The 24,635-nt window shown below is 47.2% G+C and overlaps 1 protein-coding gene across 5 annotated transcripts in view; it reads right to left on the reverse strand.

The window, feature by feature from the left end:
• LOC141065356 (mitochondrial inner membrane protein Mpv17-like) overlaps nucleotides 1-24,635 on the reverse strand; it is a 102,890-nt gene that overhangs the window by 67,774 nt on the left and 10,481 nt on the right. For all 5 annotated transcript variants that reach the window (XR_012226404.1, XR_012226403.1, XR_012226402.1 and 2 more), the window contains exons 2-3: nucleotides 19,141-19,218; nucleotides 2,381-2,496 (exon numbers count right to left, since the gene is read on the reverse strand). Coding sequence is in view for 2 of the 5 variants with exons in the window: in XM_073557793.1 (XP_073413894.1) it covers nucleotides 2,381-2,496; nucleotides 19,141-19,213 (189 nt within the window). In the remaining 3 variants the exon portion in view is untranslated. The remainder of the gene's footprint in view (nucleotides 1-2,380; nucleotides 2,497-19,140; nucleotides 19,219-24,635) is intronic.

The raw sequence follows: 24,635 nt of genomic DNA on the forward strand, positions 1-24,635 counted from the left end.
GTACCAGCACCCTATATGTCCTCCTCCATCTCTATATCACACATCTGTACCAGCACCCTATATGTCCTCCTCCATCTCTATATCACACATCTGTACCAGCACCCTATATGTCCTCCTCCATCTCTATATCACACATCTGTACCAGCACCACAATGTCCTCCTGCATCTCTACACCACACATCTGTACCAGCACCACTATGTCCTCCTCCATCTCTACATCACACATCTGTACCAGCACCACTATGTCCTCCTCCATCTCTATATCACACATCTGCACCAGCACCACTATGTCCTCCTCCATCTCTACACCACACATCTGTACCAGCACCACTATGTCCTTCTCCATCTCTACACCACACATCTGTACCAGCACCACTATGTCCTCCTCCATCTCTATATCACACATCTGCACCAGCACCACTATGTCCTCCTCCATCTCTACACCACATATCTGTACCAGCACCACTATGTCCTTCTCCATCTCTACACCACACATCTGTACCAGCACCACTATGTCCTCCTCCATCTCTATATCACACATCTGCACCAGCACCACTATGTCCTCCTCCATCTCTACACCACACATCTGTACCAGCACCACAATGTCCTCCTCCATCTCTACACCACACATCTGTACCAGCACCACTATGTCCTCCTCCATATCTACACCGCACATCTGTACCAGCACCACTATGTCCTCCTCCATATCTACACCACACATCTGTACCAGCACCACTGTGTCCTCCTCCATATCTACACCACACATCTGTACCAGCACCACAATGTCCTCCTCCATCACTTCACCACACATCTGTACCAGCACCACAATGTCCTCCTCCACCTCTATATCGCACACCTGTACCAGCACCATGTCCTCCTCCATCAATACACCACACATATGTACTAGCACCACAATGTCCTCCTCCACCTCTATATCGCACACCTGTACCAGCACCACCATGTCGTCCTCCATCACTACACCGCACATCTGTACCAGCACCACCATGTCCTCCTCCATATTTACATCGCACACCTGTACAAGCACCATCATGTCCTCCTCCATCTCTACACTGCACATTTGTACCAGCACAATGTCCTCCTCCATCTCCACACTGCACATCTGTACCAGCACCACCATGTCCTCCTCCATATTTACATTACACACCTGTACAAGCACCATCATGTCCTCCTCCATCTCTACACTGCACATCTGTACCAGCACAATGTCCTCCTCCATCTCTACACCACACATCTGTACCAGCACCACTATGTCCTCCTCCATCTCTACATCACACATCTGTACCAGCACCACTATGTCCTCCTCCATCCCTACACCACACATCTGTACCAGCACCACTATGTCCTCCTCCATCTCTACACCACACATCTGTACCAGCACCACTATGTCCTTCTCCATCTCTACACCACACATCTGTACCAGCACCACTATGTCCTCCTCCATCTCTATATCACACATCTGCACCAGCACCACTATGTCCTCCTCCATCTCTACACCACACATCTGTACCAGCACCACAATGTCCTCCTCCATCTCTACACCACACATCTGTACCAGCACCACTATGTCCTCCTCCATATCTACACCGCACATCTGTACCAGCACCACTATGTCCTCCTCCATATCTACACCACACATCTGTACCAGCACCACTGTGTCCTCCTCCATATCTACACCACACATCTGTACCAGCACCACAATGTCCTCCTCCATCACTTCACCACACATCTGTACCAGCACCACAATGTCCTCCTCCACCTCTATATCGCACACCTGTACCAGCACCACCATGTCCTCCTCCATCAATACACCACACATCTGTACTAGCACCACAATGTCCTCCTCCACCTCTATATCGCACACCTGTACCAGCACCACCATGTCGTCCTCCATCACTACACCGCACATCTGTACCAGCACCACCATGTCCTCCTCCATATTTACATCGCACACCTGTACAAGCACCATCATGTCCTCCTCCATCTCTACACTGCACATTTGTACCAGCACAATGTCCTCCTCCATCTCCACACTGCACATCTGTACCAGCACCACCATGTCCTCCTCCATATTTACATTACACACCTGTACAAGCACCATCATGTCCTCCTCCATCTCTACACTGCACATCTGTACCAGCACAATGTCCTCCTCCATCACTACACTGCACATCTGTACCAGCACCACAATGTCCTCCTCCATCTCTATGTCGCACACCTGTCCAGCACCACTACGTCATCTTGCATCTCTACACCGCACATCTGTACCACACCTACCACAAGCTTCACAGAGCAGATTAGCGGGTAAACAGTTAATGAGGAATAGGGATGGTCGTCATTTATACACAGGTGTGAATGTTACCACAAAGCAGAATCCTATTCCCATCATCTTGATGGATCTCTCCACGCTGTGACCTTGGAGACCTCTCCTCTCCACCAGTTGCTGAGAGATCACATCACCCACACCAACCAGAGAGCCTGTGGGATGAGAGGCATGTTAGAGGTCTCCAGTGTATGATGTTTGGGTCATTATTACACAGATCTTACTACTGAGTGTAAAAGAAAAGAGAGTCCACATTCATTAGTGACTGTGTGATGCCTCTAGTGATCGGACGCCCTCCCCGGAGTCACATACCACATCTAGTAACCAGAGGCCCTCCCTCATGCTCAAGTACCGCTTTTAGAGATTGAACATCTGTCACCGGGTTACCGTGACAGTATGGAGCCAGAAGACCGCAGCATCTGATTGCTCCTACTCAAGCGCTGAGAAGAAGCACTTCTTCATTTTATAATGGGTTTATTTCTTCTGGCAAAACAGAGGTTAATCGGCCATGTTGAAAATACCTGTGCTCAGCTTATCTCGGTAAGCCACTCCTTTTCCTTTTATAATATGGGCTCTGCTACTAATCCTTGTCAGAGCTAGCATTTGCTACACGGCTAACAGGGGGTGTGGCGCACATATGAGGAGAGTTGAAAGAGTTAGTAGTGACTATTGCTTGGTTTGTATGTGTGTAATTCTTTATCCTTCGCTATTTTGGTTTATTACCCTACCTTCACACCCCGGTACATTTCTCTGTTACATGTGAGTGAATATTTTGTATGCCTGGAGTTTTCTGTTAACCCTTGTCTGTGTTGCCTTGTTTGTTATGTTGCTGTATGACAATGCACAGTAGCGCCCCCTCTTCCCTGGGCGGGGGAGATAAGTAAAGGGCGAAGGCCCTGGCATCTTCTCCATCTGAAGGATCCCAGGGAACAGGGCGAGCTAGGGAGCCCCCTAGTGTTAGGGACAGGGAAGGAGCCCCTGGTCCCATGTCACCTGACAGCTGTGTTATGACCATGCCTTCACCAGAATTCACATACCCGCTCTAGTGATCAAACGCCTTCTCCGGCAATCAAGTAGCACCTCGAGTGATCGGACGCCCTCCCTGGCATTCACGTACCGCCTCGAGTGATTGGATGCCCTCCACAGCATTCATGTTCCATCTCGAATGATCGAACGCCCTCGGCAGCATTCACGTACCGAAACGAGTGATCGGACGCCCTCCCCGACATTTACGTACCGTCTCGAGGGATCGGATGCCCTCCTCGATATTCACGTACCGTCTTTAATGATCGGACACCCTCCCCGGCATTCACCTACCGCCTCGAGTGATCAGACGCCCTCCCCAGCATTCACGTACCAAAACGAGTGATCAGACGCCCTCCCTGGCATTCACGTACCGTCTCGAATGATCGGACGCCCTCCCTGGCATTCACGTACCGTCTCGAATGATCGGACGCCCTCCCTGGCATTCACGTACCGTCTCGAATGATCGGACGCCCTCCCTGGCATTCACATACCGTATTTAGTGATCAGCCGCCCTCCCTGGTACTCACGTACCGTATTTAACTATCGGACGCCCTGCCCAGCATTACCGTATTTAATGACCGGATGCCGTCCCTGGCATTCACACACCGCCTCTAGTGATCGGACACCCTCCCCGCCATTCACGTACCACCTCTAGTGATCGGATGCTCTCCTTGACATTCATGTATGCTCACTAGTGATTGGACGTCCTGTAGAGTAATTTTTAACCAAATTTGGAGAAAGTAAATTTAAAATAAAACTCTAGAATTCGTACTGACTGTTTTCATTTCTGGCAATATTGGTCTGTTTGCATTACCTGATTTGCATCATTAAACGACCGCCGGATGATAAATCTTTACTGATCGGCGGTTGTTTGATAACCTGTTTGGTAAAGCAGACCTGGCCGAATGACCTGTAATTCATAGGTTTCGGCAGCATGAGTCACGTTTATACTGGATGATGTGCTGCTGAGAAGAAGAATCTTTCAGGGTAAATACACCTGTAGTCCAGAGGTGATGAGATACAGCAGGTACGATCCTCCTAAAAGTCACAATTTCATTGAGGACGTTTTGTTTCTTCGTGGAGGATTCTCTTGTTGACTCCTCCACATTGGTTCTAACCAAGTCTTCCTGATCTGAAGTGATGCGAGACCCGGGAGCTGCCAACGTGTGAATGTTTCCTGTCACAATTCTACATCTTCTGTGTGAGCTCCAAGGTCAGAAGAGGAGGACATCCAAGTCGTGTCACTGCGGGTGCTGCATCTGGTGGGAGTACAGCCTATCCACAGGATAAGCCACGAATGCCAACAGATGTGGTGCCGGACCCATCACACAAAGTCAGTCATGGGGAAGCGGCACCTGAGGCTCCCTCTATCTGTGCGGGCCACCACACTGCTGAGTAGCACACTCTTCAATTGTTGGAGCACTCGGAGAGGCTCTGACTAGGACAGAAAGGCCCTGGATCATTTTAAAATTGCACCAGAATTTTTCAGAATTATCCATGATTTTGAAACGCCTTCACCGCTGTTGTAGGCCGGATACTGACAATCTCCATGCTGTCCTGCACCAGCGTTCCCCAACAGGTCAGGTTTTCAGGATTTCCCTTAATGTTGTACAGGTGAGATCTGCTCACCTGCACAGGCAATAATTCCACCACCTGGGCGATACTAGGGAAATCCTTAGAACCTGACCTGTTGGTGGCTCTTGAGGACTGGAGTTGGGGAACACTGTCCTGCACCAATGCGGTCCTATTGGCGCGGTCTGCTGGTCATGGTCCTATGGTCAAGGTCCGATGGACGCAGTCGGCCTCCACTGCCATCTATTCATATTGGCACAGAGATCGCAGGTGACTTATCACTTGGCCTCCTACGTTGTCGGATGGCCATCGCAGAGCCCTCCTCACAGATGACACGTATTAATGACGATTCCTGCTGCTTCCATCTACTCTGTGCTTCTCACAAAATTAGAAAATCATCAAAAAGTGAATTTATTTCAGTTCTTCAATACAAACAGTGCCTTTCCTCTATCCTATAGAATCATTACACACAGAGTGATCTATGTCACGGGTTTATTTCTGGTAATATTGATGATTATGGCTTACAGCCAATGACAACCCAAAAGTCATTATCTCAGGAAATTAGAATACTTTATAAACACCAGCTTGAAAAATGACCGTAAAATCCGAAATGTTGGCCTCCTGAAATGCACTGTATCTGCCAGTTTTTTTGCTAAAGATTTTGCTGAATTGTGGCCTTGGTCTTTTCAGCATCTCCAGTAAATTTCACTCGACTGAACAATTCACAACAAGAACAACTGAAAGGGTTGAATCAGAGAGGGCCTTGGTCACCAGAACACCCTTCAGTATAGTGATCCTCATCACTCATGGCAACCAGGGGTCAGCATTCACTTTATTAGACCAGTGGAAGAACCACCTTTGTTGGTGATGAAGCCTCAAGACATCTCCTGTACAGAGAAACTAGCAGCAGGCATTGCTCAGGTTGGATTTTGTTCCTTTCTTACACACAAACACTCGTCACATCATGGAGCTTCTGTGGCTCCTTCTATGATCTCTGAGAGATCCTTCCATACATTTTCTATAGGATTCAGGTCCAGTGATTGGCTCGGCCATACTAGCAGATTTATTTTCTCTTTCTGTGACACCAACTGAGAGTTTCCTTGGCCGTGTGTTTGGGATCATTGTCTTTCCAAAATGTTCTTCCTCGTTTCATGATCATCATCATCCTGGTAGATGGCAGCAGATTTTTATCCAGAATGTCTCGCTATATTTGTCCATTCATCCTTCCATCAATTACAGTCATGGCCAAAAGTATTGACACCCCTGCAATTCTGTCAGATAATATTCAGTTTCTTCCTGAAAATGATTGCAAACACAAATTCTTTGGTATTATTATCTTCATTTAATTTGTCTTAAATGAAAAAACACAAAAGAGAATGAAGCAAAAAGCAAAACATTGATCATTTCACACAAAACTCCAAAAATGGGCCGGACAAAAGTATTGGCACCCTCAGCCTAATACTTGGTTGCACAACCTTTAGCCAAAATAACTGCGACCAACCGCTTCCGGTAACCATCAATGAGTTTCTTACAATGCTCTGCTGGAATTTTAGACCATTCTTCTTTGGCAAACTACTCCAGGTCCCTGATATTTGAAGGGTGCCTTCTCCAAACTGCCATTTTTAGATCTCTCCACAGGTGTTCTATGGGATTCAGGTCTGGACTCATTGCTGGCCACCTTAGAAGTCTCCAGTGCTTTCTCTCAAACCATTTTCTAGTGCTTTTTGAAGTGTGTTTTGGGTTATTGTCCTGCTGGAAGACCCATGACCTCTGAGGTAGACCCAGCTTTCTCACACTGGGCCCTACATTATGCTGCGAAATTTGTTGGTAGTCTTCTGACTTCATAATGCCATGCACACGGTCAAGCAGTCCAGTGTCAGAGGCAGAAAAGCAACCCCAAAACATCAGGGAACCTCCGCCATGTTTGACTGTAGGGACCGTGTACTTTTCTTTGAATGCCTCTTTTTTCTCCTATAAACTCTATGTTGATGCTTTTGCCCTAAAAGCTCTACTTTTGTCTCATCTGACTAGAGAACATTCTTCCAAAATGTTTTAGGCTTTTTCAGGTAAGTTTTGGCAAACTCCAGCCTGGCTTTTTTATGTCTTGGGGTAAGAAGTGGAGTCTTCCTGGGTCTCCTACCATACAGTCCCTTTTCATTCAGACGCCGACGGATAGTACGGGTTGACACTGTTGTACCCTCGGACTGCAGGGCAGCTTGAACTTGTTTGGATGTTAGTGGAGGTTCTTTATCCAACATCCGCACAATCTTGCGTTGAAATCTCTTGTCAATTTTTCTTTTCCGTCCACATCTAGGGAGGTTAGCCACAGTGCCATGGGCTTTACACTTCTTGATGACACTGTGCACGGTAGACACAGGAACATTCTGGTCTTTGGAGATGGACTTGTAGCCTTGAGATTGCTCATGCTTCCTCACAATTTGGTTTCTCAAGTCCTCAGACAATTCTTTGGTCTTCTTTCTTTTCTCCGTGCTCAATGTGGTGCACACAAGGACACAGGACAGAGGTGGAGTCAACTTTAATCCATGTCAACTGGCTGCAAGTGTGATTTAGTTATTGCCAACACCTGTTAGGTGCCACAGGTAAGTTACAGGTTCTGTTAATTACACAAATTAGAGAAGCATCACATGATTTTTCGAACAGTGCCAATACTTTTGTCCACCCTCTTTTTTATGTTTGGTGTGGAATTATATCCAATTTGGCTTTAGGACAATTCTTTTTTGTGTTTTTTCATTTAAGACAAATTAAATGAAGATAATAATACCAAAGAATTTGTGTTTGCAATCATTTTCAGGAAGAAACTGAGTATTATCTGACAGAATTGCAGGGGTGTCAATACTTTTGGCCATGACTGTATATGAAGCTTGCCAGTGCCGTATGCTGAAAAACAGCCCCACACCATGATGTTCCTTCCTCCACACTTCACTGTTGGTATGGTGTTTTTGGGGTGATATGCAGTGCCTTTTAGCCTCCAAACATGGCGTGTATTATGGAATCCAGAGTTCAATGTTGGTCTCATCTGACTAGACTATATTCTACCAGTAGATCTCAGGATTGTCTAAATGTTGTTGAGCAAACTGTAAACGCACTTGAACAAGGTTGTGCCCTGTTTATGGTGAAATCTTGCGGAGAGCACCCAGTCGTGGACGGTTTATGGAGAAATCTTGCAGAGAGCACCTGGTCGTGGACGGTTTATGGAGAAATTATATTCTTTCCACTTCCAGATTATGACCCCAGCAGCTCTCACTGGAGCCTTCAGTGGTTTAGAAATTCTTCTGTAACGAATTCCATCAGAATGTTTTTCTACAAAAAGGTTGTAAAGGTCTTGAGACAGCTCACTGGTTTTACTCATCATGAGATGGTTCCTGTGTGGCTCAATGGTAATGAGACGCCTTTCTATCAGCCATCAGGTGATCCAGCAGATATTACTTGTTGTCACTAAGTAGCAGGATTGCTTCCTAATTACTGATAGATCTCAGCTGCTGTCAGGGCTTTCCAGGGCTTTTTGCTACTCTCTTCTTCACGTGTTCAATACTTTTCCTGGTTTCATTCCTCATTATTATACATAATTTATGGACATCTAAGGTGATTTCTTTCCTGTGTGGATTGAATAGGTTGTTACTGACATCTGGCGAGAATTTCATGTCAATAGCAACTCTAAAAATAGATTTACTGAGAATACTGGTGAGGAGTTCAATACTTATTTAACTGCTGTATGAGCCGTATTATAGACAGTAATTATATCCATAGGAACGGTGTATGTGTCAATGCATAATCTCAGCCGGAGACACGGAAAGCAGAATCCTCTGCTGCCATCTCCTGGTGACCAGAGAGATTGCAGCTACAAGACTTGCAGATGAATCTCTGTTATCAGCCATCACTGGGGAGAGGCGACTGTAGGACAGGATACTACAATCTATTACTTCTTTGCCTTGATCCATCCCTATGGGACCTCCTACTTTGATGTCAGCTTCGTGAGACCCGAGGGCCTTGAGCTTTTCTGGTCTCGCCATGAGTTGGCTCGGGGTCGTCCCGAATGGCAGGGTTTCTTTCCTTGCGCGATATCCTGCCAGAAGGAAGGTGACCGTTTTGACCAGTAACGAGTCACTTTCCCGTTACCCATATCCCTTCCTCAACATTTTTGGGGAGGGACAGGATCCTGATTTTCTACCAGTGGCAGCCTAAGGTCCGTCACAGGTGCGGCAGCCCCACACACTTTAGTGCGCAGTGTGCCACCCAGAAATGTGCACTGTGTGGGGACCTCGGCCATCTCGCTGCTACCTGTGGCAGGATTAGGTGTAAGTTGTGTGGTGACCTCGGTCATCCATTCAGTCGCTGTCCGCGTTCCTCTGCCAATGCGGTCCTGAAAGCGGCGAGTGCGGGACAGGCGAAAGCCGGGACTAATCTTGCCGGTGAAGGGACCAGTAGGGGCGGAGGAGGCAGAGAACCGGTGAAGAGCAAGCTGCCGCCATCCAACATCAGGCGGCAGGAGCAGCGCCATGGGAACAGGAAACAGGGAGTAATGACCCTAAACTCTGACCCGGGTACTTCACTTGCAGCTGAAGATCCTAAAGACAGCGAATTGAGCGAGGAAGTCAGGAGACTTGAAAGGGAGGAGCAGGCGGACGCCATGTCTTCACAGGAACCTTCATCCGGTGACAGTCTGGATGAGGGAGAGGGGGAATGGTCACAACAAAGGAAAAAGGGTAACAGGAAAACAACCAAGGGTAAGAGTGGGTCCGGGTCTCGAGCCTCCGCCCTGGAGTGCGACCCCTCTGATTCTCTAGCCCTGATCCAGGTGCCATTGGAAGGTCCAGCCGCCCCCCCTCTGGTGGATCTCTCCAACCGGTTCCGGGCCCTCCGGGACTCCCCTTCAGAGGGGGGAATGGGGACACAGATACAGAGGTTGCAGACAGGGTTCTTGGGGCTCATGAGGTCAATGGATCTTCTTCTCAGGGGGCAAATAAAGGGCCTTCTGGGGGGGGGGAGGACTACCTCAGGACCACCAGACAAGGGTCAGAGTGTATGTAAGTGTGTGGGGGGTGGGGGGTGGGGTACAGCACGCAAGCATCCCATAAGCAAAGCATCACAGAAGATAAGCATCCAGCAAAACGGCAGTTATACATGGCATGGAATTAACATTCATCTTCTCTCTTCACACAGATAATCAACTGAGCCACCCTGCATGTATTTACTCCATTCACTGCTAGCAAGCAGCCTGAATGATACAACTTCCCACCTCTGCTGCCTCTATTCTCTGCTGTAATATATCCAAATGGTAATCAACTGAGCCACCCTGCATGTATTTACTCCATTCACTGCTAGCAAGCAGCCTGAATGATACAACTTCCCACCTCTGCTGCCTCTATTCTCTGCTGTAATATATCCAAATGGTACAACTCCATACTTCTGCTGCTTTACCATTTTGCTGCATATTTAAATGTGCTTGCTAAAGCTTTGGTATAGTTCATTTGTTGCACTGTATGTAATACTTACTGCTTTAGATCTGTGACTGGGGCCTTTCTAGATCTTATCAGGTGGAAGGTGCTATAGCATATTGCCACATCTTGGTCTAGTGCCTTTGATCATCTAACCATCCCCTGGTGTGCTGGCCCCAGCTGCCAAATTATACCCAACCAGCTCCCACAATCCCTCTCTCCTGACCCTGTAGTGTGGCCTATATATGTAGTAGTTGCTAAGGGGAAGCACGCAGTGTGGGGTACAGCACGCAAGCATCCCATAAGCAAAGCATCACAGAAGATAAGCATCCAGCAAAACGGCAGTTATACATGGCAGTCGGCAGTTATACATGGCAGTTAGTCAGGGCAGGAGTCAGGTAACCCACACTTTGCCTTCCCCTTTAACCATGTGCTTTATTTTTATCCTCCTGTGTTCCCTTGCCATCCACATTCATCACCCTATCCCCCCTCCATCACGACTCGTACACATCAACCCCTCTATACTTCCCTCTCCCATGTACAGCTCCCATGCACTTCTCACCTTCCTGAGAAACCTCAGCCCATCTTGCCCAAACACATCGCAGAAAAAAACTACTTACAATTCCAACAACTATTGGCTCTTTATCTTCCTTCTCCTACTGATTTCAGGGGACATCTCCCCCAACCCTGGTCCACCATCCCCCAACCTCAACCCTTACCCTACCTCATATCGAAACCACAATAATCTGATTAACATTTCTTGCACTCCCTCATCTCAATCTTTTAATTGTGCCCTCTGGAATCCACGATCTGCTTGTAACAAGCTTCCTTTCCTACACAACTACTTTCTGAACAACTCTCTTAATCTGTTGGCCCTCACTGAAACCTGGATTCAGGATTCTGATACTGTCTCTCCTGCTGCCATTTCCTACGGTGGCTTACAATTCTCTCACTCCCCGAGACCCACAAACAGACCTGGTGGTGGAGTTGGCATACTCCTGTCCCCACAATGCACTTTCCAGGTCATCCCCTCAGTCCCATCACTCTTATTCCCTTTCTTTTGAGGTCCACACCATCAGGCTCTTCCGTCCCCTCTCCCTCAGGGTAGCGGTCATATACCGGCCCCCAGGCTCACCCACCCACTTCCTTGACCACTTTTCAGCCTGGCTGCCACACTTCATGTCCTCAGAACTACCAACCCTCATCCTGGGAGACTTCAACATCCCCATTAACAGCCCTAATTCCACATCTGCATCCCAGCTTCTATCACTAACCACCTCTCTAGGCCTCTCACAGCTTTCAACCTCTGAGACACATAAGGACGGTAACACCCTTGATCTGGTCTTCTGCCGGCTCTGTTCAATCTCCCACCTAAACAACTCACCGCTTCCACTCTCTGACCACAACATTCTCTCCTTCACGCTCACAAATCCTCGCCCACCCCAGCTCATTCCTACCTACCACACAGTCAGAAATCTACAAGCTATTAACCCTCAGACACTTTCAGATTCCCTACACTCATCTCTGTCCCCAATCTCCTCTCTTTCCTGTCCTAATCTGGCTGTTCATCACTACAATGACACTCTTAGAAGCACCCTTGACCAAGTAGCTCCCCTCACCCTCAGAACCTCCAAACACAGAGTAAAACAGCCCTGGCTCACATCGCAAACTCAACTTCTCCAGCGATGCTCCAGGAGTGCTGAACGCCTATGGAGAAAAACCCGCACACCAGACGACTTCATACACTTCAAATTTATGTTAAGAACCTATAATGCTGCCCTTCACCTTGCCAAACAGACCTACTTCACCACCCTGATTTCCTCACTAGCCAACAACCCCAAGAAACTTTTTGACACTTTTCACTCCCTCCTCAGGCCAAAAGCACAAGCCCCTATCGCAGACATTTGTGCTGATGACCTGGCCTCCCACTTTACAGAAAAAATAGATAATATCCGTCAAGAAATCTGCTCCCAACCACCAAGTGCTGTGACTCCCATCCCTTCCTGCATCTCCCCTGGCTCACTCTCCACATTTGATCCCATCACAGAAGAAGAAGTCTCCAGACTCCTCTCTTCTTCTCGTCCGACTACATGCACTACCGACCCCATTCCCTCACATCTCCTCCAGTCTCTCTCTCCAGTCGTCACAACCCACCTAACTACAATCTTTAATCTCTCCCTCTCCTCGGGCATTTTCCCATCCTCCTTCAAACACGCCATCGTTACTCCATTACTAAAGAAACCTGCTCTCGACCCATCCTGCACAAACAACTACAGACCAGTCTCCAATCTCCCCTTCATCTCTAAACTTTTGGAACGCCTAGTTTACTCCCGCCTTACCCATTACCTCTCCACTCACTCCCTTCTAGACCCTTCACAGTCTGGCTTCTGCCCCTTACATTCGACTGAAACTGCACTCATCAAAGTGACCAATGACCTTCTGACAGCAAAACGTAATGGTGACCACTCTCTGCTCATTCTTCTTGACCTATCTGCAGCTTTCGATACTGTTGACCACCATCTCCTACTCTCTAGGCTCCAGTCACTAGGCATTAAGGACACTGCTCTCTCCTGGTTCTCTTCCTATCTCTCTGACCGCTCCTTCAGTGTTCTGTTTTCTGGCTCCACTTCATCTCCTCTTCCTCTCACTGTTGGGGTACCTCAGGGCTCAGTCCTTGGCCCCCTTCTCTTCTCTCTCTATACGGCCCCAATTGGACAGACCATCAGCAGATTTGGCTTTCAGTACCATCTTTATGCTGATGATACACAACTATACACGTCTTCCCCCGACCTTACCCCCGCTGTACTACAGAACGCCAGTGACTGTCTGTCCGCAGTCTCCAATATCATGTCCGCTCTCTATCTGAAACTCAACCTCTCCAAAACTGAACTTCTTCTGCTCCCGCCGTCTACTAACCTCCCTAAATCTGACATTTCCCTCTCCGTGGGTGGTACCACAATAACACCCCGGCAGCAGGCGCGCTGTCTGGGTGTTATGTTTGACACCAATCTCGCCTTCACATCCCATATACAATCCCTTGCCCGCTCTTGCCGCTTACACCTAAAGAACATCTCTAGAATCCGCCCTTTTCTCACTATGGAAACAACAAAAACCCTCACTGTTGCATTGATCCACTCTCGCCTGGATTACTGCAACGCTCTATTAATTGGCCTCCCCGTCACTCGACTATCCCCTCTCCAGTCCATACTTAATGCAGCGGCCAGGATCGTCCATCTGGGTAATCGGTACTCGGACGCGTCCGCTCTTCGCCAGTCCTTACATTGGCTGCCCATTCATTATAGGATCCAATTCAAAGTACTTGTTCTCACCCACAAAGCTCTCCACAGTGCGGCACCCCCTTACATCTCTTCTCTCATTTCTGTCTATCTGCCTAGCCGATCGCTGCGCTCTGCAAACGACTTTCGACTAACCTCTGCCCTAATCCGTACCTCCCACTCCCGACTCCAAGACTTCTCCCGTGCTGCACCAACCCTCTGGAATGCTCTACCCCAAGAAATCAGGACTATCCACAATTTGCATACTTTTAGGCGCTCCCTCAAAACACTCCTGTTCAGAGCGGCCTATCACATTCACTAATCAAAGTCATTCTCTGTGTAAGTGTGCGTGTGTAGCCCATTCACTATCTCCATCCATCCTTCACTCCCGCAAGATGGCTGGACCTTCATTGTAAATACACCATTGTAAATACACACCTGTACTCTGTATCTCCCTCACCTCATTGTAGATTTTAAGCTCTCACGAGCAGGGTCGTCTTATTTCGTCTTATTTTGCTTTAATTATTGTATTATTAGCGTTGTTACTTATGACTTGTGTTTTGAAACTGTTAAACTGTAAAGCGCTGCGGAATATGTTGGCGCTATATAAATAAAGATTTATTATTATATTATTATGTAAGGTGAGAATGGATGAGTCTGTGTGTCTTAAGCGCACTAAAAGCTCGTCATTGTCGGAGGAAGATGGTGAAGCTGTTGGGGGTGGGAAGAAAAAGGCTATCTAATCCAATCAATCATGATGGCGGCACCCACACCGTTGACGCTGGCAACCATTAATGTTTCCAGCATAATACAAGAAGCGGCAATGTACACGGCCTTTCATTTTCCCGGTCAACTTGACGCCGACATTTTGTTTTTGCAGACCAGGTTGACTGACCTATCAACCATGCATAAAGCGAGGCGGGATTGGAGGCATGGGCCCTTCTACTGGTCTGTTGTGACCGAACCGCATAGCGGGGTGGCGGTCCTTTTTAAGATCGCAGTGGTTGAATGCAGACAATTAATCAAATTAGAAATGGGGAGATGCTTGATCTTAGATGTCTCCATGAGAAGACAGGAGCATCGGCTTATCATCATCTATGGTCCCCAATCCAAGTGGGACCGCAAATGTCTCTTCATGAAGATCAAACCTTTCTTATTTTCGAGTCGGCAGGTGGTCTTTGGAGGAGATTTCAACAATGTTACAAGACCCTGTGATAGAAGAGGTTCAGGAAACTGTCGGGCTAACTATTGCATTGCGCTAAACAGGACAGTAAGTGAGGCACGCCTGGTGGATGTCCACATCCGGCACAACACAGGCCACACGGGATTCACCTTTTTTTTTTTTAGAGGTAGTCAGTGCAGGCCTAGGATAGATAGGCTTTATTTGAAGGAGGAGGCCGTCTCCTAGCCGTTGTCGGTTGTGGAGATGGAGTTCTCCGACCACTGTTTGATTATGTTTTCTCTGAACGTCACAGAGACTCCTAGGATGGGAAGAGGTTATTGGAAGCTGAATTCATCACTCCTTGAGGAAAAAGCTGTAAGACGGTCCTTTGAGGAATTTCTTCAGAGCCAGGTACCGCTGCTGGGCCTAAGTAACACTAAGTCAGAGTGGTGGGAGATGTTCAAACATCTGGTGGTGAGATTCTTCCGCAACTCTCGAACCTCAGAAGCTTGAACAGGGATCGCCTGTATCAGAGCCTGAGCAGGAGACTCGAGCATCTTGTCTCGACTGGAGGTAGCCGCGAGGAGATCTCCGGTGTGAAGTCCTTGCTGAAGAAGTGTCAGTTTGATAGTCTCTCTCAAAAACCAAAGATGCGAGCCTAAGGGAAGTACTACTCGTTCGACCCTTAAGCCCCGTCACGTGACGCAACAGTGATCTCACCAGCGAGATCGCTGTGTGTGACACTGACCAGCGACCGGCCCATCTGCCGGTATCGCTGATCGTCCTGGAATGGCCAGGATATTTTTTTTGATCGCTGGTCTCCCGCTGGCCAGCACGCATCGCTGCGTGTGACAGGCGGGAGACCAGCGATCAGCGCGCTGGTAACTAAGGTAAACGTCGGGTCTCTAAGTGCCGCGCGCTGCTTAGAAACCCGATGTGTACCTTGGTTACCAGCTCCCTGCACCAGCGCACTGGTAACTAAGGTACACAGTGGGTAACTAAGCAACGTGCGTCGCATGTTACCCTCATGTCGCTGGTTCTGATCGCTGGTGAAGTTGCCTGTCATATCGTTGTCGGGATCGCTGGTGCGTCGCTATGTGTGACGGGGCCCTAACAGAAGCTGCAAGATGTCAGTGAATAGTAAGATAGTCATGGGGCTGATAGACAGCACGCGATCCCTGAGAAGGTCCAGATCAGGGATCTTGGAGGTCAGCAGTTCATGCTACTCGCAACTCTTGGGAAGGAGGGAACTGGATCGTGACAGGATGTCGGCTTTCCTGGCTGAAACTGTTCCGAAGCCAGGGGCTGACCTCTCGCTAGGTGGTTTGGCAGAAGCGATCAAAGAAGAGGAAGTGAGACTGACGATCAATGGGCTCAGGCCCAAAAAAACTGCAAGGTCTGGATGGCTTAACATCTGAGTTCTTTAGGACCTTTAGGGACTTCTTGGTCCCCTCTTCACTCAGGTGTTTAATGAGTGTCTCTCCTTGGGCACTCTGCCAAGATCATTAAGGAGGTCAGCTTTGATCATTTTGGCAAAGGGTAAGGATCCATCGAAAATTGGCATCCCATAGCACTTCTCAATGTGGACAGGAAGGTTTTGGCTAAGATACTTTTCAACAGGCTGGTGAAGTTTGAACCGCGGCTACTTTCGGAGGCTCAGCACAGTTGCGTTCCTGGCCGTAGCACTTTCATTGCTGTTCTAGGTGTCCAAGAGGCCATGGAGTAAGGCAGGGTGGGCCTTTGTAGGGGTTCTTGCTGACCCTGGATTAGGCAAAGCCTTTGATTGGGTCAACCACGAGTACCTCTGGGCCACTCTTTTGAGGTATAGTCTGCCTGGAGAGTTTGTAGACTGGCTTAACACCTTGTATGCAGGGACTGAGACTTTCCCTCTGGTAAACGGGTGGATTAGACAACCTTTCGGGGTAGGATCTGGTGTCCGCCAGGGCTGCCCTCTTAGCCCTTTGCTTTACATGTTTGCGATTGATCCTTTCCTCAAAAGGGTCGATTGTGGACCGTTGGCGGGGGTGAGGATGTGCGGGGTGGCGCCAGAGGCTATCCTGAAGGTAGTTGCGTTTCTTCGCAAGAGGAGGCGATGGTGGTGATGTCAGTAGTGAAGAGCTACTCGGAAGCGTCCGGGTCCAAGCTCAACCAGGACAAATGTGAGAGCCTCTGGCTGGGAGGCGGGGATCCCGGGTTTGAACTTATGGACACCCTACCCGAATCCCAAGAACATGCCAAAATCCTAGGCATCGAATTTGGCCAGGGTGACTACCCCACAAAAAACTAGGAAGGCAGAAACAAAGGTGTCCCCAAAGACTGGAACAATGGAAGGGTTGGTCTTTGACCCTGAGGGAAAGGGATGACCTGTGGAAAGCTTTCCTGCTCCCCTTGCTAATCTACTTGGGCAGCGTCTGTGTCTTGCCAGAGCCTCTTTGAACTCGGGTCTACAGTCTGTTCTTCCTGATGTTATGAGGGAATAAACTGAACCTAGTCAAGCAGGAGGTCACTTACCGCACAAGAAGACTAGAGGGTTGAATATGGTGAACCCCGTGGTGTTCCTAGTGAACACCTTTTTGAAGGTCAACGTTGCAAACCTCTGGAAAGACAGGGCTCCTCTGTGGGTGAATTCTCCTGCAAGGGATGGTTTCAGCCTTTCTTCCAGGAATGGGAGACAGGGGGAAGATTGAAGGATCTTCGCACACCGCACAGGCATCTCCCGGCTTATGTTACCCCGGTTCTGAAAATGATGCGCCATTGAGGTCTGCGAGTGTGGGAGGTGAGGTCCCTCCTGAGGAGACTCCTTGACAAGTGGGTCTTGCTTTCGCATTTTCAGAGTCCATTGGTCCTCAAGGACTGCCGAAGTCGGGATCTAGAGGTTGGGTTGAGTTTGTTAAATTCTAATAGGATCCCCAAGAAGTACTGGGACTTGACTTGGCGCTGCTTCCAAGGTAAGTTGTATGTGAGGGACAATCTGAAGTACAGGAGCTCCGAGGACAGGAATTGCCCCCGTGAGGCTTGTGCTAACATACTGGAAAGCATGGAGCACTTCCTGCTTCATTGTCCCTTTAATACAGAGGTGTACAACAGGGTGGGGGCTTCCATTGGTTGGCCGCGTCTGGCTACTCTGTCCTATGCCGAGTGGGCCTATGGAGTGTTCAGAGACCTCGGGAGAAGGGACAGAGTCACTTTATTTATAGTCAGCGCAGTGGTCAGGTACTTCACGTGGAACGCATGAGTTTTAGTTTCGACACAGAGTAAAATCCTCCGTGTAGACGAAGTTTGTAGCAGCATCCTAGGTGCCCTGGTGAAGGTCCGTTCTCTGGAGTATGAAGGACTGGGTGCCCGAAGGGCGGTCCATCTCTGGAGGGGTTTCTCCTTCGGGGTGCCTAAGGGTACCGTTACTCCTAGCGACTCACCAGCGATCCCGACAAGCGATATGACGCGGTCAGGATCGCTGGTGAATCGCTAGGTGGTCGCTAGTGAGCTGCCACTCAGGCAGATCTCACCAGCGACATCGCAGGGGACGGGGATCGCTACTTACCTGTCAGACGCGGCGATCCTGCGTCCTCCCGCCCGGCTCCACGTGTCGCTCGTCGTCACACCAGGAAGCCCCGCAGGAAGTGGACGACGAGAAATGATCCAGCAGCTTCTCGCGCGATCAGCGATAACCAGCGGGGGAGCCGGTCGGAGGTAAGTATCATATGCAGCGATATCGCTAACAATATCGCTGCAACGTCACAAAATCGGTGACTTTACAGCGATATCGCAGTGTGTAACGGGGGCTTTAGTCCGTTAGTACTCCTATATCCTGGTGGTGGGCTGATGACTTGAATATCTGTCTCCTGAATAGAAGGTTTGCAAACATCGAACTTGAGCCTTAGGTGGTGAGTACATAGGTTGTGTTCTGTAATGATGGTTTATGTATATATTGTATATAGTGTAATGTATGTATTGTATATATTGTGTATAATAGAGGGTCTTAGTTAGGTTGGGTGGGGGGATTGGGGGGGGTTCATAGTGGTGATAAGCGTCTGATCTGGCCTGGCACAGGCCCCCCTGGGGAAAAAGTTTGGGGCCTGATCCTAGCTCGGAGAAATCCTGAACTTTGTGGACAGAGCTGGATCAGGGGTGGCGGGAAAGTGTAGATGTGTGTTTTTACATAGTAAAAAAATAAAAAAATAAAAAAATAAATAAAAGAAAAAATCTATTACTCCTTGTTATCAGCCACATACGAGATAAGAGGATTCTGGGGGAAGGCACATACTGCATTATTCTGCGCTGGAGCTACGTACATGGGCCGTCACTCACCGGCAGTGATGATCTGTACCTTCCAGGGATGGAGGGAGAGTAATCTCTGGTAATGGCGCCACAGCGAGGCCATCAGTCCTGTGCGGAGATACAAGAGGCGACATCACTGCGGGGGTATATACGGTGTATACTCTGTCAGCACAGCGCTGTGTGCACAGGACAAACATTATATATACAGTATATACATGTGTGTGCATCATATATACATGTGACATCACTGCGGGGTATATACGGCGTATACTCTGTCAGCACAGTGCTGTGTGCACAGGACAAGCATTATATATACAGTATATACATGTGTGTGCATCATATATACATGTGACATCACTGCGGGGTATATACGGTGTATACTCTGTCAGCACAGTGCTGTGTGCACAGGACAAGCATTATATATACAGTATGTACATGTGTGTGCATCATATATACATGTGACATCACTGCGGGGTATATACGGTGTATACTCTGTCAGCACAGCGCTGTGTGCACAGGACAAACATTATATATACAGTATGTACATGTGTGTGCATCATATATACATGTGACATCACTGCGGGGGTATATACGGTGTATACTCTGTCAGCACAGCGCTGTGTGCACAGGACAAACATTATATATACAGTATGTACATGTGTGTGCATCATATATACATGTGACATCACTGCGGGGTATATACGGCGTATACTCTGTCAGCACAGCGCTGTGTGCACAGGACAAGCATTATATATACAGTATATACATGTGTGTACATCATATATACATGTGACATCACTGCGGGGTATATACGGTGTATACTCTGTCAGCACAGCGCTGCGTGCACAGGACAAGCATTATATATACAGTATATACATGTGTGTGCATCATATATATGTGACATCACTGCGGGGTATATACGGCGTATACTCTGTCAGCACAGTGCTGTGTGCACAGGACAAGCATTATATATACAGTATATACATGTGTGTGCATCATATATACATGTGACATCACTGCGGGGTATATACGGTGTATACTCTGTCAGCACAGCGCTGTGTGCACAGGACAAACATTATATATACAGTATGTACATGTGTGTGCATCATATATACATGTGACATCACTGCGGGGGTATATACGGTGTATACTCTGTCAGCACAGCGCTGTGTGCACAGGACAAACATTATATATACAGTATGTACATGTGTGTGCATCATATATACATGTGACATCACTGCGGGGTATATACGCCGTATACTCTGTCAGCACAGCGCTGTGTGCACAGGACAAGCATTATATATACAGTATATACATGTGTGTACATCATATATACATGTGACATCACTGCGGGGTATATACGGTGTATACTCTGTCAGCACAGCGCTGTGTGCACAGGACAAGCATTATATATACAGTATATACATGTGTGTGCCTCATATATACATGTGACATCACTGCGGGGGTATATACGGTGTATACTCTGTCAGCACAGCGCTGTGTGCACAGGACAAGCATTATATATACAGTATATACATGTGTGTGCCTCATATATACATGTGGATGGATACCATGTTTTGGCATAGGTGGTTTCCTTCATTGGAGACTGCCCTTCCCGTGGTTGTTCCTTCCCGGGGAAAGACCTGGCTAGTCATTGCTTGCGTTGAGAAACATGTGATGGTGTCTCCGCGGCTGTTGATTTACATGCTTTTGCATATTTCCCATAAGGGATGGGGGCATTGCTCTAGATCACTGCGTTGAGAAACATGTGATGGTGTCTCCGCAGTGTTGGATGTTGATCTCCATGAGGTCACTCATCCTTATGTTCATAGCCTTTCACTAGGCATTGCTCCTACTAGCCAGTTTCCTACTCCACACTGATGAGGGGCAATACCCCGAAACAGCTGTCTGTGGATGGATACCATGTTTTGGCATAGGTGGTTTCCTTCATTGGAGACTGCCCTTCCCGTGGTTGTTCCTTCCCGGGGAAAGACCTGGCTAGTCATTGCTTGCGTTGAGAAACATGTGATGGTGTCTCCGCGGCTGTTGATTTACATGCTTTTGCATATTTCCCATAAGGGATGGGGGCATTGCTCTAGATCACTGCGTTGAGAAACATGTGATGGTGTCTCCGCAGTGTTGGATGTTGATCTCCATGAGGTCACTCATCCTTATGTTCATATATACATGTGACATCACTGCGGGGGTATATACGGTGTATACTCTGTCAGCACAGCGCTGTGTGCACAGGACAAGCATTATATATACAGTATATACATGTGTGTGCCTCATATATACATGTGACATCACTGCGGGGGTATATACGGTGTATACTCTGTCAGCACAGCGCTGTGTGCACAGGACAAGCATTATATATACAGTATATACATGTGTGTACATCATATATACATGTGACATCACTGCGGGGTATATACGGTGTATACTCTGTCAGCACAGCGCTGTGTGCACAGGACAAGCATTATATATACAGTATATACATGTGTGTACATCATATATACATGTGACATCACTGCGGGGTATATACGGTGTATACTCTGTCAGCACAGCGCTGTGTGCACAGGACAAGCATTATATATACAGTATATACATGTGTGTACATCATATATACATGTGACATCACTGCGGGGTATATACGGTGTATACTCTGTCAGCACAGCGCTGTGTGCACAGGACAAGCATTATATATACAGTATATACATGTGTGTACATCATATATACATGTGACATCACTGCGGGGTATATATGGCGTATACTCTGTCAGCACAGCGCTGTGTGCACAGGACAAGCATTATATATACAGTATATACATGTGTGTACATCATATATACATGTGACATCACTGCGGGGTATATACGGTGTATACTCTGTCAGCACAGCGCTGTGTGCACAGGACAAGCATTATATATACAGTATATACATGTGTGTGCATCATATATACATGTGACATCACTGCGGGGTATATACGGTGTATACTGTGTCAGCACAGCGCTGTGTGCACAGGACAAGCATTATATATACAGTATATACATGTGTGTACATCATATATACATGTGACATCACTGCGGGGGTATATATGGCGTATACTCTGTCAGTACAGCGCTGTGTGCACAGGACAAGCATTATATATACAGTATATACATGTGTGTGCATCATATATACATGTGACATCACTGCGGGGTATATACGGTGTATACTCTGTCAGCACAGCGCTGTGTGCACAGGACAAACATTATATATACAGTATATACATGTGTGTGCATCATATATACATGTGACATCACTGCGGGGGTATATACGGTGTATACTCTGTCAGCACAGTGCTGTGTGCACAGGACAAGCATTATATATACAGTATATACATGTGTGTACATCATATATACATGTGACATCACTGCGGGGTATATACGGTGTATACTCTGTCAGCACAGTGCTGTGTGCACAGGACAAGCATTATATATACAGTATATACATGTGTGTACATCATATATACATGTGACATCACTGCGGGGGTATATACGGTGTATACTCTGTCAGCACAGTGCTGTGTGCACAGGACAAGCATTATATATACAATATATACATGTGTGTGCATCATATATACATGTGACATCACTGCGGGGGTATATACGGTGTATACTCTGTCAGCACAGCGCTGTGTGCACAGGACAAGCATTATATATACAGTATATACATGTGTGTACATCATATATACATGTGACATTACTGCGGGGTATATACGGTGCATACTCTGTCAGCACAGTGCTGTGTGCACAGGACAAGCATTATATATACAGTATATACATGTGTGTGCATCATATATACATGTGACATCACTGCGGGGTATATACGGTGTATACTCTGTCAGCACAGCGCTGTGTGCACAGGACAAACATTATATATACAGTATGTACATGTGTGTGCATCATATATACATGTGACATCACTGCGGGGGTATATATGGCGTATACTCTGTCAGCACAGTGCTGTGTGCACAGGACAAGCATTATATATACAGTATGTACATGTGTGTGCATCATATATACATGTGACATCACTGCGGGGTATATACGGTGTATACTCTGTCAGCACAGCGCTGTGTGCACAGGACAAACATTATATATACAGTATATACATGTGTGTGCATCATATATACATGTGACATCACTGCGGGGGTATATATGGCGTATACTCTGTCAGCACAGTGCTGTGTGCACAGGACAAGCATTATATATACAGTATATACATGTGTGTGCCTCATATATACATGTGACATCACTGCGGGGTATATACGGTGTATACTCTGTCAGCACAGCGCTGCGTGCACAGGACAAGCATTATATATACAGTATATACATGTGTGTACATCATATATACATGTGACATCACTGCGGGGTATATACGGTGTATACTCTCTCAGCACAGCGCTGTGTGCACAGGACAAGCATTATATATACAGTATATACATGTGTGTACATCATATATACATGTGACATCACTGCGGGGTATATACGGTGTATACTCTGTCAGCACAGCGCTGTGTGCACAGGACAAGCATTATATATACAGTATATACATGTGTGTACATCATATATACATGTGACATCACTGCGGGGGTATATACGGCGTATACTCTGTCAGCACAGCGCTGTGTGCACAGGACAAGCATTATATATACAGTATATACATGTGTGTGCATCATATATACATGTGACATCACTGCGGGGTATATATGGCGTATACTCTGTCAGCACAGCGCTGTGTGCACAGGACAAGCATTATATATACAGTATATACATGTGTGTGCATCATATATACATGTGACATCACTGCGGGGTATATATGGCGTATACTCTGTCAGCACAGCGCTGTGTGCACAGGACAAACATTATATATACAGTATATACGTGTGTGCATCATATATACATGTGACATCACTGCGGGGTATATATGGCGTATACTCTGTCAGCACAGCGCTGTGTGCACAGGACAAGCATTATATATACAGTATGTACATGTGTGTGCATCATATATACATGTGACATCACTGCGGGGTATATACGGTGTATACTCTGTCAGCACAGCGCTGTGTGCACAGGACAAGCATTATATATACAGTATATACATGTGTGTACATCATATATACATGTGACATCACTGCGGGGTATATACGGCGTATACTCTGTCAGCACAGTGCTATGTGCACAGGACAAGCATTATATATACAGTATATACATGTGTGTGCATCATATATACATGTGACATCACTGCGGGGTATATATGGCGTATACTCTGTCAGCACAGCGCTGTGTGCACAGGACAAGCATTATATATACAGTATATACATGTGTGTACATCATATATACATGTGACATCACTGCGGGGTATATATGGCGTATACTCTGTCAGCACAGCGCTGTGTGCACAGGACAAGCATTATATATACAGTATATACATGTGTGTACATCATATATACATGTGACATCACTGCGGGGTATATACGGTGT

The sequence above is a fragment of the Dendrobates tinctorius genome, unplaced genomic scaffold (genome assembly GCF_039654945.1).
Source record: "Dendrobates tinctorius isolate UK_male_01 unplaced genomic scaffold, ASM3965494v1 ptg000251l, whole genome shotgun sequence".
Taxonomy (NCBI): Eukaryota; Metazoa; Chordata; class Amphibia; order Anura; family Dendrobatidae; genus Dendrobates; species Dendrobates tinctorius.